This window comes from Rhinoderma darwinii, chromosome 4 (assembly GCF_050947455.1).
Source record: "Rhinoderma darwinii isolate aRhiDar2 chromosome 4, aRhiDar2.hap1, whole genome shotgun sequence".
NCBI classification, from domain to species: domain Eukaryota; kingdom Metazoa; phylum Chordata; class Amphibia; order Anura; family Rhinodermatidae; genus Rhinoderma; species Rhinoderma darwinii.
Window position 1 is genome coordinate 293,281,444 of NC_134690.1, and position 16,441 is coordinate 293,297,884.

The following is a 16,441-nucleotide window of genomic DNA, read 5'->3' on the forward strand; positions in this document are numbered from 1 at the left end:
ATTAAACAAGCCCTCACACAGCTTCATCAACTGAAAAATAAAAAAGTTATGGTACTAGTAATGCGGTGATGAAAAAACATCACATTGAGGCCTTAATATTTAGGAACTAGGAAGGGACATATCATATCTGCTGGAAGCGAGGGAGCCCATATTATCCTAGGGCAACACTTTTCCAGAAAAATTTACCAAACTACAAAGGAGGAAAAGTCCCCAAAAGGTGCAGAGTGTTACAGAAGGGGATAAGAAAGAATACAGTTTATCAGTGCGATACTGGCCTTCGCATAATGGATTGCTACACATAGTACCACACATCTATGGATAATTGTATTATTTACCCAATTATTATACCCCCTTATTATGCCCTGATGTACTCCGCACAGATTACATATGACGTTATAAACTTAAATACCAGTAAAAATCCAAACAAAACTACTACCAAGCAAAATCCACGCTCCAAATGGCACTCCTTCCCTTCTAAGCCCTACAGTGTGCCTAAACAGAAGTTTACATCCACATGTAAGGCAATGCCATACCTGGGAGAACCCACTTAACAATTTATGGGGTAAGCTTTTCCAGTGGCACAAGCTAGGCACAACATATTGTGCGGTTGAATGGGCATATCAGTGGAAAAATTGCAGTTTTCACTTTGCATCATCCATTGCGTATTAATTTCTGAAAAACACATGTGAGGTCTAAATGCTCACTACAACTCTTGATAAGTGCCTTTAGGGGTGTAGTTTCTAAAATTGGGTCACTTTTTTTTTTTGTACATCGGGGGTTCTACAAATGCAACAAATGCCGGAATGGTCCGCAAACCATTCCAGCAAAATCTACGCTCCAAAAGTCAAATACCACTCCTTTTCTTCTGAACCCTCCCATATTTCCAAACAGCAGTTTATAACCACATATGTGGAATTACCATACTAACAAGAGACATGGCTTTACAAATGTTGGGGTGCTTTTTCGTCTTTAATTCTTGTTCAAATGAAAAATGTTGATTCTAATTGATTCAGCAAAAAACCTTTGGGGTCAAAATTCTCACTATACCACCAGGTGATTCCTCAAGGGGTGTAGTTTCCCAAATGGAGTCACTTTTGGGCTGTTTCCTCTGTACTAGTATTACAGGGGCTCAGCAAATGAGACATGGTGCCCAGAAACCATTCCAAAAGCCAAACGGTGCTCCTTCCCTTCTGAGCTCTATCGTGTGTCCAAACAGCTGTTTAAGACCACATATGGGATATTGCCGTACTCGGGGGAAGTTGCTTCACAAATGTTGGGGAGTTTTTTCTCCTTTAGTTCTTGTGCAACCTAAATAAAAATCGTTAAACCTACATTTTATTGGAAAACATTTAGATTTTCATTTTCACGGCTACTTCCAATAATTTCTGTAAAAAAACCTATGGGGTCAAATTGTTCACTATACCCCTAGATAATTTTCTTGAGGGGTGTAGTTTCCCAAATGGGGTCACTTGTGGGAGGTTTCCATTGTTTTGGCCCCTCAGGGGCTTTGCAAATGCGACATGGCCTCCACAAACCATTTCAGCAGAATTTGAGCTCCAAAAGCCAAATGGCGCTCCTTCCCTTCTGAGCCCTGCTGTGTGTCCAAACAGGCGTTTATAACCACATATGGGGTATTGCTGTACTCTGCAGAAATTGCTTTACAAATGTTGGGGTGCTTTTTCTCCTTTAGTTCTTGTGGAAATTAAAAAAAATTACGTTTATTGGCCATTTTTTTTTTTTCACAGCCCAACTCTAATAAAATCTATTCAAAACACTTGTGGGGTCAAAATGCTCACTACACACCTAGATAAATATCTTGTGGGTGTAGTTTCCAAAATGGAGTATTTATGGGGGTGTTTCCTTGGTTTTGGCACCACAAGACCTCTTCAAGACTAACACGGTGCCTAAAATATAATCTAATTTTTTTTAAAAAGCCCCAAAATCCACTAGGTGCACATGTGGGATATTTCTAAAAACTGAAGAATCTGGGTAATACATTTTTAGTTGTATTTCTCTGGTAAAACTTTCTGTGTTACAAAAAAATGGATTAAAAATAAATTTCTGCTCAAAAAATTAAGTGTGTAAATTTCACCACGAGTTTGCTTTATTTCCTGTGAAACGCCTACAGGGTTAATAAACTTTCTAAATGATGTTTTTAATACTTGGAGGGGTGCAGTTTTTAAAATGGGGCAATTTATGGGGGTTTGTAAAGTATGAGCCCTTCAAAGCCACTTTAGACTTGAACTGGTCCCTGAAAAAATTGTCTTTTGAAATTTTCTTGAAAATGTAAGAAATTTCTGCCAAAGTTATAAGCCTTCTAACATCCTAAAAAAATAAAAGGATGTTTAAAAAACAAAGCCAATTTATCCATGAAAAAAGACTAATTATGGTACATCCGGCCGCTATCAGGAATTTCTGGGCCCCATACAGCCAGAGAGCTCCCCCCCCCCTACCATTGCCGGGGGCTGGTCAACGGAAAGTGTGGTGCTCATGTTTGTACACTTTACACTGTAACTGATTTTGGTACTGACGTTAATTATAGTGAACAAATCCATGGAGCAGTCAGTGACCGGTTGATGCCCTGGATTTTATTGAATTCAGCCAAAACATATCCCACTGTATGGCATACAATGGGATACGTCGCCTGGGCAATAGCCCTGTAGAAACTCCTGAAGTCACTGTCCATAAAATACACGGGTAGAGCACTTGTGATGCTCTGTCTGGGGACTCCGGCATTGGGAAGCTCCTGACATTACTGTCCATATAGTGATGTCAGGAGTGGCATACGTTTTTTTGTGGGATCTCTGAGGATGGAATAGCATAGTCTGCTATGCTATTCCATCCTTCAAACAAAAAGGTATACCGACGTATATCAGCCCAACAAGGACCCAAAGGATATAATGGAGCCCTATGAACACATTTATTGTGTATGTCGGGACCTTTTCCGACGTACAAGATAAACGTAGGGAGCGATAACACAAAGTGAAGGGCGCCTTAAGAGAGGGTGAAGCACTTGCAAGGATGTAAGGAGCACTAAGGTATACCCCTTGATAAATTCCTTTAGGGGTGTAGTTTCCCAAATGGGGTAACTTTTGGGGGGGCTCCACTCATTTGGTCCCGCAGGAGCTTTGCAAATGTGGCATGGTGTCGCAAAGCATTCCAGCAAAACTTGAGCTCCAAAAGCCAAATTGTGCTCCTTCCCTTCTGAGCCCTGCCATGTGTCTAAAAAGCAGTTTATTACCACGTTTGGGGTATTGACATAATCGGGAGAAATTGCTTTTTAAATGTTGGGGTGTTTTTTCTCCTTTTTGCCTTGTAAATTTTGAAAATGTCTACGTTTTACTGGAAAAAACTTTCGATTTTCACTTTCACGGCCTCATTCCACTAAATTCAGCAAAAAACTGTGGGGTCAAAATGCCCACTATACTCCTTGATAAATTCCTTGAGGGGGTGTTTCCACTGTTTTGGTCCCACAGGACCTGTTCAAACCGGACATGTTGCCTAAAATATATTCTAATAAAAAGAAGGCCCCAAAATCCAAACATCTTATTAAAGGATACATGAAAACTTATTATGTGGTCATTATTACCTAGGTGACCACCAACCTGTACTTTTGATATCATGTCCGGCCTATTGCTCAAGATTAGGTCTAGAAGTGCCCCCCCCCCCTCTTGTTGAGTCTTGCACCAGTTGTGAAAGGTAGTTGTCCTTAAATATTGTCAAAAACCTGTTTCCTTTATTGGAACTGTGAGTTTCTGCCGCCTAGTTTATATCAAGATAGTTAAAGTCCCCCATAATAATGACTTTATTATGATTTGCTGCCTCTTCTATTTGCTTTATTAGTTGATTTTCTGCTTCTTCCATTATACTTAGAGACTCATAACAAACTCCTATCAGTATTTTATTATTCTTTCTCCCTCCCCTTGTATACACCCATAGGGACTCCACATGATCATTTCCCTCATAGACATCATCACATAGGATGGGTTTTAGGCAGGATTTTACATATAAGCAAACCCTTCCCCTTTCTAGAAAGTACAATCATTCCTAAACAGACTGTAACCCTGCAAATTAACAGCCCAGTCATAGCTATCATCCAGTCATGTCTCACTTATCCCAAATTTAATATTGTTTGAGGATGTAAAAATAAAATAAGTGGATCCAACAACAATATTTCTACAAAGCCTACCAGTAAATCCTCTAGAATGTATTATCTTAGGATAAATATTGAAACTATCTTAAAGCGACTCTCCAGTCAAAAGTAAAAATTTGACTATACACTGCAAATGCATAATCATCTGGTGGCTTCCTCCTGGATGATTCTGCTCCAGCGTTTCAGTCCCCCGTTGTCATCTTTTCAAAATAGCCATCACAGTCTCAGACTTTCCTATGCAGAGCATTCTTAGAAAGTATGAGACACTCCATTTCCCTCTGATGCACTAGTGCTGATAACTACTGATCTATAGTAGACGTAGACAATACTTCACATTTATGCAGTTAAGATATTTTTACCTTGAAGCTGTCTTCCTCTATACATATCTTTTGTTTTGGCTGGATGGGCTCTCGCTCCATTATCACACTTTGGTTGTTCATACCTAGAATAGCAAAAAGTTATATTCAGTTTTGCTCCACAACAAATATTATGTAAGACTGAAACAAAAAAATATCCTTGTTCCTCAAGAACAGCACACAACCATTAGTCTGAATGATCTTGCAATTAAATTTTGTGACCAAAAGGGAGGCAGATATTCGAGGTACTCTGAAGGGCTCATATTGGAAATGTATCTACTACTGCTAAGACCTCACTTATTACATTGATCCACTTAAAGTGGATAAAAAAGTACATAAACAATGAAAATTGCATGTAAAAACTGCAATTACAGTATGTGGTTGTCCCTAGAAGCACTTCTAGGTACACTTCCTAGAACTGTTTCTTCTAAATAAAGCAACTGTCTACTAACATGCAGCTTGCCACCGGTTTCTCTCTGTAGTTGTGTCCAGGCTTCGTGCCGCAACAAGATGCAAAGTCCCTTGTTTGTTATCTACTTGATTGATCCTACATCTTCATGGAATCCCAGCAAGTCAAACTCCTCTCGGTGAATAATCAGTGGAGGTGTAAACACAGATTGGCCGTAATGATCAAATTGTTAAGTTGATAAGTGTGGTAAAATGCAAAGCCTAAAACAGGCCACTCCACAGTGCTGACCCCAGGGATGTGCCCTAACCAATCTCGACATCTTGGTATAGATAGGCTTATTGAGTCTGTTAGATGTGCTACATTTGAAAAATATTGTGTAAACAGCACACCTAAATTAACAATTCTCAGGAAGTTAAAATAACATCCAATTTTAATATATCCATATTTTGAGGGGGGAGAAATAAGGGAGAAATCTGAAAAATTGAATGGAAATCTGGGATTGTTGGTGCTTGTTAAATCTTTTGCACACTTACAGAGTAAAAGTCCAGACCAAGGAGCAAGTGCCAAGTAGCAATAAAATTGTATGGATCTGATACACTGGCTCAACTACCAAGCTCCATCCACAAACTAGAAATCGACTCCAGGACAACGCTGCACTGACACATAGTAAGATTGTTACAAAGATGTAGAGTTTTATCAAATGTTCTTTTATTGGGCCAAACAGACTCCCAGCCATAGAGCTTTCAGACTCTCATTCACACAAACGCAACAAAATACAAAGCCTAATTTTAGCCTTTACATAGATCAGTAGAGCAAAAATGTCACCAAATGCCATATGCATTACACATGTTTCGCTGGTCGATTTTTTTTTCCTCTGTGTCATCTAAATGTTTAGGAATATATATTAAATATTGGTAAAACGACATTTCAAAGTTTCCCTAATTTCAAGTAAAAAAAACTTTACTTTGGTACAAACAAAGGACAGTAATGTAGAAAAGAGTATTACTACAGTATTTGGTATTATAGACCCTCCACTAATACTGACTCCACTAACTGACCACATATTCACCAAGCGTTCAATTGTTTGCTGGCAATTTGACAATTCATTAAAACTAGTTGGCTCACAATATGGTCTACTTATTTAAGCCTTTGTAAGATAAATGCTCTGTTTTTAGAAAGGAGTCCTAACATTTGAATGCTTTGTTCCCAATATGAGAAAACAAGTATAATTTTAAGATATACATAATTCCATTTAAAAAAAAAAGTACAGTCAAAAGTGGAAATAAACATATTCTTCCGTTTCAATGCTTCAATTATGTTTATGATAATAAAAGATCGTTTTCCTAACATGTGCACCATATAGGAAAAGGGCAAAGTTACGGTGATATACATCAATATAAAGATTTCCAAAACACCTGGCAAAAAGGATACTATATTCCACACAAGGTAGTTTTTGTGCAATAAAACAAACAAAATCTCCTCTTAAATATCACTGCAGAATAGGTTTTCTTTTTAACAACTACTCTCCAAATTTTCAGATATAAAATACCAAGAGCAGTGTAAAGTGCAATATGCAAACTCTGAGCAAAAAACGTAATGGTAGACAAGTAAAGAATGGAGGGAAGATATCAGATTAGGCAGGTATTCGGCAATCTGCCAGTAACTACATTAGCACTCAACTTAGAGATTTCTCTTTCATTTATTTCTTAAATAAAGTGGTCATCCGTTAGGTATCAGAATACAAACCTTGCCCAATGGTAATAAAAGCAGACTCTTTTCCCATTATTGTGAAATGTGCTTTTTCCCCCCTCACAAAGGGCAATTGCAGCATGTGTTTATGCTTCTATAATCATTTTATTTCTACCATTTTATTTCTATATCATTTTTGGTTTTACTGAAAAATTAACAAACATTTTACATCCACAATTCAGAGTTCTTTTCATACTAACATCCAAAACAATATTAGATTGTAAGTTTACAAGTTCTCTACTCTAACAAATTGTGTTACTTTTTTATTGGAGACTGTTGTTTTGGTAATAGTACTATTTTTATATTTTATCAGTATTTTGTTACCTGCTCGTAAAGAAAATGGTCAGAAATTGTATGCTGTTTTGTTTGCTTCCTACCACGAGAAGCAGCGAGTTCACTTTGCACATTACATTGTGTAGGTCTACAAAAGCTTCAAGGCAGTTTAGACAGTCCATCATTATTGTGACTTACTTCTGCATGTATCCTAAGAATTGATTTTACCAGGCAGCTCACACATAGGCCCAGGGGAGTTGCTAAGGTCTTAAAAGATATGGGGCACAAGCCCCGAGACATATATTTACCCCCTCCTCCGGAAAATAAATACATCTTTACATACATATCGGAGATCGCATATCTGTAAGACTAAGGCTCCTATAGCTACACTGCTGGATAGAATTGGATGCATTGTCTCAGAAGACAGTATCATACATGATAGGCTTAGATACATGGCCCCAGCAGATAGTATCAGACAAAATAGGCTTAGATACATGGCCCAGCAGACAGTATCACACATGATAGACTTAGCGCTCATTCAGATGAGCGTGATTCTCGTCCGTGGGCTGTGCATTGAAACAACGCACAGCACACAGACTTATTGATTTCAATGGGGCTATTCAGACACGCATGATTTTTCACACTTCGAGAGTCCATTGCGTGAAATTCACTGCATGCCCTATATTAGTGCGTTTTCATGCACCTTGTCGCCCATTGTAGTCAAGACATCCGTCTGCTGTCCATAATTTACGCAACAATTCCACTGAAAATAGAAAAGTGCTTACAAGTTTCTGTAAAAACACAGGCCACACGAAAAGCACACTGATGCAAAACGCAACGCACACAGACAGATTTACGAAAGTTTTTATACGCATGTAAATCTGTCAGGCTCGTGTGAATGTAGTCATAGATACAGGGCCCCAGCAGTAAGTATTCTTGTACTAAACCTCAGGGGCAAATTTGGCATTTCTGGGGCCCCAAGCAAAGTTATGTCTTGGGCTCTAATCACAAAGAAGAGAGAGATTCTGCTTGAGAAAGGTCCTGCTAGACTGAAACATCACACTGGTGGGTGAATAAAATTCCCATTTATTTTGGAAGTGCTGCCTCGTCTCTCTCTTCTTTGTGGATGCCATTTGTGGGACTTTGGATCGGGTTCCTTTGAGGCTTGCACCAATTATTTTGCATTGATCTCCGATGCTGTGATAATCTTCTTTTGGGCTGTAATCAAAGACACCTGTAGAGAGTTCCCCACACAATGCCCCCTGTGTATAGTGTCACAACCCCCCTGTATATAGTGTCACAACCCACCTCTATATAGTGTCACAACCCCCCTGTATATAGTGTCAAAACCCCCCTGTATATAGTGTCACAACCCCCTGTATAGTTCCACACACTATTCCCTGGCCTTACATCGACCTTGCAGACAGTGCCATGCAGTCCCCTGTAGGTAGTCCCACATACCCACCTGGTCTCCGCAGACAGTATCATACAGGATAGGCTTAGATACAGTGCCCCAGCAGACAGTATCACACATGATAGGCTTAGATACATGGCCCCAGAAGACAGTATAACACATTATAGGCTTAGATACATGGCCCCAACAGACAGTATAACACATGATAGGCTTAGATACATGGCCCAGCAGACAGTATCACACATGATAGACTTAGCTACAGGGCCCCAGCAGTAAGTATCCTTGTACTAAGATATGTTCACCCCCCCAAAAAAAATATGTGTATATATATATATATATATATATATATATATATATACATACATACAGTGAAGGAAATAAGTATTTGATCCCTTGCTGATTTTGTAAGTTTGCCCACTGTCAAAGACATGAACAGTCTAGAATTTTTAGGCTAGGTTAATTTTACCAGTGAGAGATAGATTATATAAAAAAAAAAAAAGAAAATCACATAGTCAAAATTATATATATTTATTTGCATTGTGCACAGAGAAATAAGTATTTGATCCCCTACCAACCATTAAGGGTTCAGCCTCCTCCAGACCAGTTACACGCTCCAAATCAACTTGGTGCCTGCATTAAAGACAGCTGTCTTAAATGGTCACCTGTATAAAAGACTCCTGTCCACAGACTCAATTAATCAGTCTGACTCTAACCTCTACAACATGGGCAAGACCAAAGAGCTTTCTAAGGATGTCAGGGACAAGATCATAGACCTGCACAAGGCTGGAATGGGCTACAAAACCATAAGTAAGACGCTGGGTGAGAAGGAGACAACTGTTGGTGCAATAGTAAGAAAAAGGAAGAGATACAAAATGACTGTCAATCGACATCGATCTGGGGCTCCATGCAAAATCTCACCTCGTGGGGTATCCTTGATCCTGAGGAAGGTGAGAGCTCAGCCGAAAACTACACGGGGGGAACTTGTTAATGATCTCAAGGCAGCTGGGACCACAGTCACCAAGAAAACCATTGGTAACACATTACGCCGTAATGGATTAAAATCCTGCAGTGCCCGCAAGGTCCCCTTGCGCAAGAAGCCACATGTACAGGCCCGTCTGAAGTTTGCAAATGAACATCTGGATAATTCTGAGAGTGATTGGGAGAAGGTGCTGTGGTCAGATGAGACTAAAGTTGAGCTCTTTGGCATTAACTCAACTCGCCGTGTTTGGAGGAAGAGAAATGCTGCCTATGACCCAAAGAACACCGTCCCCACTGTCAAGCTTGGAGGTGGAAACATTATGTTTTGGGGGTGTTTCTCTGCTAAGGGCACAGGACTATGTCACCGCATCAATGGGAGAATGTACCGTCAAATCCTGAGTGACAACCTCCTTCCCTCCACCAGGACATTAAAAAAGGCTCGTGGCTGGGTCTTCCAGCACGACAATGACCCGAAACATACAGCCAAGGCAACAAAGGAGTGGCTCAAAAAGAAGCACATTAAGGTCATGGAGTGGCCTAGCCAGCTTCCAGACATTAATCCCATCGAAAACTTATGGAGGGAGCTGAAGATCCGAGTTGCCAAGCGACAACCTCGAAATCTTAATGATTTACAGATGATCTGCAAAGAGGTGTGGGCCAAAATTCCATCTAACATGTGTGCAAATCTCATCATCAACTACAAAAAACGTCTGACTGCTGTGCTTGCCAACAAGGGTTTTGCCACCAAGTATTAAGTCTTGTTTGCCAAAGGGATCAAATACTTATTTCTCTGTGCACAATGCAAATAAATATCTATAATTTTGACAATGTGATTTTCTGTTTTTTTTTTAAATATAATCTATCTCTCACTGATAAAATTAACCTAGCCTAAAAATTCTAGACTGTTCATGTCTTTGACAGTGGGCAAACTTACAAAATCAGCAAGGGATCAAATACTTATTTCCTTCACTGTATATATATAGCACTACGACCCTATAGCTATCGATAGGATTCGAAATACAAAAGTATGGATAGTATTAGATACAGTGGCACACCTGACAGTATCACACATGATAGGATTAGATACACAGCTCAGTAGACAGTATCACACATGATAGGATAAGATACACAGCTCAGCAGACAGTATCACACATGATTGGATTAGATACAGTGGCTCAGCAGACAGTATCACACATGATAGGATTAAATACACAGCTCAGAAGACAGTGTCACACATGAATGGATTAGGTACGGTGGCTCAACAGACAGTATCACACATGATAGGATTAGATATAGTGCCCAGCTCGCTGACATTGTGGCTCCAGCGCTGGACCCAGGAAAGATAAGTATAAGAACTGCTTTGCTCTTTTATGTGTTACAAAAAAAAATGTGATTTTTTTTTCTTCACAGGTTTGATTGTTGGACTACGTTGTATTCAAGGACTACTTCAATTACGGCTTTTTTTATTCTCAATAAAATGGTTAATGAGGGTTGTGTGTTTTTTTTTTACTTCAATACAATATTTTTCCTATGTCTTTGTATTTTCTTTTAACTTCATTACAACCGCCTTAATAATAGCTGCTGGCTGATTGACAGCGTCCCTGATGTTATCCAGTGCAGAGGCTAACACTAACCCCCATTATTACCCCGATACCCACCGCCACCAGGCACCTCTATTTTTGCTAATTTGTCACACTTAAATGTTTCAGATCATCCAAATAAGTTTAATAGAAGATAAAGACAACACCAGTAAACACAACATGCAGCTTTTAGGGCCTGTTCACATCAGCGTTTGGTTCTGTTGATGGGTTCCGTCTGAGCTTTATATCGGAGGTACCATTCAATGGAAAGGCAAATGGAAAGCATAGCTTTCGTTTGCATTACCATTGATTTCACTGGTAATGGTTTCTGTTTGTCTCCGTTCTGCGCTATTGATTCTATCAAAAAAACGGAACCGTTACAGAATAGAGACCATTAGCAACGGAAGCATTACCATTGAAATTAATGGTAATGCTAACGGAAGATATGGTTTCAATTTGCCTTTCCGTTGATGGCTTCCTCTGATGGAAAGCTCTGATGGAAGAACACACCCTTAAATGAACATTCCATTTATTGAAGATAAAGATTTATTCACAACCTATATCACCTGTGTGAAAAAGTAATTGCCCCCCTAAACCTAATAACTGGTTGTTCCAAACTCGACAGTAACAACTACAATCAAAAGTTTGCGATAACTTGCAATGAGTCCTTTACATTGCTGTGGAGGAATTTTGGCATGGTCTTCTTTGCAGAATTGCTTTTATTCAGCTACGTTGGAGGGTGTTCAACCATGAACTGCCCTTTTAAAGGTCTTGCCACGGCATCTCAATGGGATTCAAGGTGGATTTCCTTGTGTGCATTGTCCTGCTGCATAACCTAACTGTGCTTGAGCTTTAGGTCACAAACTGACGGGAGGATATTGTCCTTTAGAATTTTCAGATAAAGAGCAGAATTCATGGTTTTATTAATTATAAAGCAGCCCCAGATCATTAAACTACCACCACCACGTTTGATTATTGGTATGATGTTCGTATGGTGGACCCCAGATGTACCCATGGGACCCATGTCTTCCAAAAAGTTCTCCCGTTGACTCATCAGTCCACAGATTATCCCAAAAGTCTTGGGGGGGGGGCATCTAGATGTATTTAGGCAAATGTGAGACAAGCTTTTGTGTTCATGTTGGTCAGCAGTGGTTTGCACCTTGCAACTCTCCCATAGATACCACTTTTGTCCAGCGTCTTTCTTAGTGTGGAATTGTGTACATCGACCTTAACTGAGGCAAGGGAGGCCTGCAGTTCTTTAGATGTTCGTCTGGGTTCATTTGTGACCTGGATGAGTCACTCTTGGTGAAATTTTAATAGGCCTACCACTACTCGGAAGGATCAGCCCAGTTCCAAGTTTTCTCCATTTAAAGATAATGATTCTCACAGTGGTTCGCTGGTGTCCCAGAGACTTAGAAATGGCTTTGTATCTCTTTAAAGACTGTTAGATTTCAATGTGTTTCGCATCTGTATTTTAATTTCTTTCGAACGTGACATCATGTGCTGGTTTTGAGAGCTTCTAGTTGCTTCACATTTCCTGACAGGTTCTATTTAAGTGATGTTTAGATTCAACAGGTCTGGCAGTAATCATGCCTGGGTGTTACTAGTGAAATTGAACCTAATTGTCAATTGAATTTGGTTAACTGTTTGACTTAGTAGCTAAGGGGCGAACAGTCCTTCACATAAGGCCTTCAAGGCCGAACAGCATTTTTCCTTCAAAAAATGAAATCATCATTTAAAAACAGCATTTTGTGTTTACCTGGGTTATCTTTGTCTAATTTTAAAAGTAGTTTGATGATCTGAAACATACAAATGTGACAAATATGCAAAAATTGAAGAAGTTGTCAAATATATTTTCACAGCACTGTATACTAAATCTCTAAGAGCTATGGAAACCTTTGGTGCCATTTTTGTTACGAATCTATGTATGTACTTTCTGATACTAAGCACTTTTCTGATATATTTTTACTAAAAATGTTGCTTCGTATTAGCACTGCAGCTTCTATGTATTTACTGTACATAGTCCAGCTCACTGATGGATTCGACTAAGTGCGTCGTTCTGCAGTTTCTATGAATAGTGGATACTTAGAAGCTGCAGTGCTATAACTAAGAAAAATATTATAGTATATTACAGCACAACACTGAAGATGAAGAAGCAGCACCTCCAGATGAAAAATTAATAGATTTATGCAAAAAAGGTTCACAGCAACGTTTCACCTTCTCAATGAAGCGCCTTCTCAAGCCTAGCTAGTATATTATAATAAATTAGAAAAATGCTTATTAGCAAGAAATATATTCATTATATTAAAAAAAAAAATGGCCTCAAAGGTCTCCACCATTTTATTGTTCTTTCTGCATATTGAAACATATTTTATAAAGATAATTTTTTTTTAAAGAAGGCGCAGGGGATTTATAAATATGGCGTTTGGCCCCAACAACATATTTTCAATCTATTTATGTTAGAAAAGTGTTATAAATACATTAATAAATCTTCGCTATTTTGTTTTAAAAGAAAAGATGATGGCGAGTTTTTCTAACACATAATGAGAAGCATTAAACAGACCAGGCAGTCAGAAGATTCGCCAAATTTATCATAGTGGCGCACGCTGTATGATTTATATCGCACATCTTGCTTAACCCCTTAGTGACCACTAATACGCCTTTTTACGTCGGTCACTAATGGGCTTTAGGCTAGGCTGACGCCTTTTCACGTCAGCCTAGTCTAAGTCCTGCACGGGTCTCCCGTGCAGGCAGGAGCCGGGGCTCTGCTGTCTGATGACAGCTGAGCTCCTGCTCCAACGCCCGCGATCGAAGTTTACTTCGATCGCGGCCGTTTAACCCGTTAAATGCCGCCGTCAATAGCGACCGCGGCATTTAACTTTGTTTACAGAGGGAGTGCGCTCCCTCTGTCACCCATCGGCGGCCCGCGAATGAAATCGCGGGTCTCCGATGGGGTGTCATGGCAGCCGGGGGCTTGATAAAAGCCCCCAGGTCTGCCCTGGACATATTCCTGTTAGGACGCGCCGGAGGCACGTCCTAACAGATTGCCTGTCAGAATTACACGGACAGGCAATAATGCTCTGGTATACGAAGTATACCAGAGCATTATAGCAGCGATCGGAATATCGCACAGTAAAGTCCCCTAGTGGGACTAATAAAATCAGTTATCAAAGTGAAATAAATATTATTAATAAAAAGTACAGTAAAAAAAAAAAATAAAACCATTTTTTTCCATAAAAAGTGGTTTTATTTAGTAAAAGTGTAAAAAAATAAAAAAAGTACACATATGTGGTATCGCTGCGACCGTAATGACTCCATTAATAAAGTTAATATGTAATTTAAACCGCAAAGTGAACACCGTAAAAAAAAACGCAAAAAACCATCGCGAAATTGCAATTTTTTTCCATTGCCCCCCAAAAAAGTCATAATAAAAATGAATCAATAAGTCCCATGCACCCCAAAACAGTACCATTCAAAACTACGTCTTGTCCCGCAGAAAACAAGCCCAAAAAATCACTACATTGATGGAAAAATAAAAAAATTACGGCTCTTGGAAAGCGACGATGCAAAAACAAATAATTTTAGTTCAAAAGTGTTTTTATTGTGCAAAAGTCGTAAAACATAAAAAAACCTCAACATATGTGGTATCGCCGTAATCGTACCGACCCATAGAATAAAGGTAACATGTTATTTACGTCGCATAGTGAACGGCGTCAATTTAAAAACGCATAGAACAATGGCGGAATTTCAGTTTTTTTTTATAATCCCCCCCAAAATAGTTAATAAAAGTTAATATAAAAATTATATGTACCCAAAAATGGTGCCATTAAAAAGCACAACAAGTCCTCATACAGCTATGTAGACGAAAAAATAAGAACGTTATAGCTCTTTGAATGAGACTATAGAAAAACGAATAAAATAGCTTGGTCATTAAGGCCTAAAATGGGCTGGTCACTAAGGGGTTAACATGTCAGACACTTTTCTCTTTCTTATACCACCTCTTGGTTGGCTTAATTTATGCCAGATATTGTGCCACTTTGGTGCTTTGTAAGCCATGTCCCTTTATCACTAAGCCATGCACCCGTTTCTAAACACTTTTCAAAAGTGTGTCTAATGAGGCGCAAACATCTGTTATTTTTGGCACACTTGCTTCATACATAAGTCTAAAACTTGATGCGACATTATGTGCTCGAAATGCTTCCCATTTTGGTGCATGTTACAGCAAGCTCTAGGCACATTAGTAAATCTGCTCCAATGTGAATAAGATTTTCACACTTAGTTTTTCCCTCTATCATATCTTTATAGAGTATTTCCACCAAAACCTTAACATTTGCCATACATTAACACTGCAGAAGCACCAGCCACAATTTAGTATTTCTGTTTTATTTTATTTACAAAGATATTGACATTTTTCCAGTTTGATATACGTGGCTATTTTAGGAGCCATATTTTTTTTATCATTTGTGAATTGTTTTTCAGAAATTAACAACCAGCTGTCATTTTGTCTGAATTTTCTATCCTGTGACAGTTTAGATTCCATACTATTTAACTATTACCGGTCATGACCTCTCCTGATATGTCTCTTTTAGGTAATACTTGGATTCCTTATAAAATAACAAAACTGGAACATATTTCCATTTCTCTGTTATTCCTACTAGAAATGTATTAATAAATTGACAACTGGGTGCTACCATTCCCCTTGTCAAAGGGGAGTGTCCTTACACAGTCTCACCTTGTCAGCTCTGATTGGACAGTGTTTGTCTGGGTAGGGATACACCCCCAACTGGTAACACCTAGGTGTCAATTTATTTAAACATTTCTTGGAAAATAAAATATGCCATTATTTCTTTAAATAAAAACTTTGGTTACTGCCTAAACATCTGATTTAATAGTATATGACCATTTTTATGTTTGATTAGTTAAATCATTTATCACGGAAAACTTTTAAAATCTATAGTTTATACAGTTAGTTCCAGAATTATTTGGACAGTGACACACATTTTAGCTGTTTATCAAAACATATTGAATATACAGTTATATCACCAATATGGGCTTAACCTGTTAACGCCGAAGGACGGATATATCCGTACTCTGCAGCTGCTTGTTCGCACAGGAGGACGGATATATCCGTCCTGTGATCGCACGGGTACTGACAATGTACACATGCGATCAGCGGCAGGAGCATAGCTGTTATACACAGCCTGGCTCCTGCTGCAACTGCCGGAATAGAAGTGCGCTCCGATTCCGTCAGTTTAACCCATTAAATGCCGCTGTCAATAGCGACAGCGTCATCTAATGTGTTTGACAGAGGGAGCTCCCTCTGTCACCCCATCGGCGCCCCCGCAAAGAAGTCGCGGTTCGCAGTCGGGTTTCCATGGCAGCCGGGGGCCTAACAAAGACCCCCAGGTCTGTCTTCAGCAAATGCCTGCATGGCCTAATAGATTGCCTATCAATTAGGCAATAATGCTTTGGTATACTAAGTATGCCAAAGCATTATATATGCGATCAGCAGATCGCAAAGTGAAGTCC

At 39.2% G+C, this 16,441-nt stretch overlaps 1 protein-coding gene across 2 annotated transcripts in view; it reads right to left on the minus strand.

Moving 5' to 3' along the window:
• Nucleotides 1–16,441, minus strand: part of SMOC2 (SPARC related modular calcium binding 2) — a 326,181-nt gene that overhangs the window by 38,811 nt on the left and 270,929 nt on the right. For both annotated transcript variants that reach the window (XM_075862596.1, XM_075862597.1), the window contains one exon: nt 4,513–4,595. In XM_075862596.1, the coding sequence (XP_075718711.1) occupies nt 4,513–4,595 (83 nt within the window). The remainder of the gene's footprint in view (nt 1–4,512; nt 4,596–16,441) is intronic.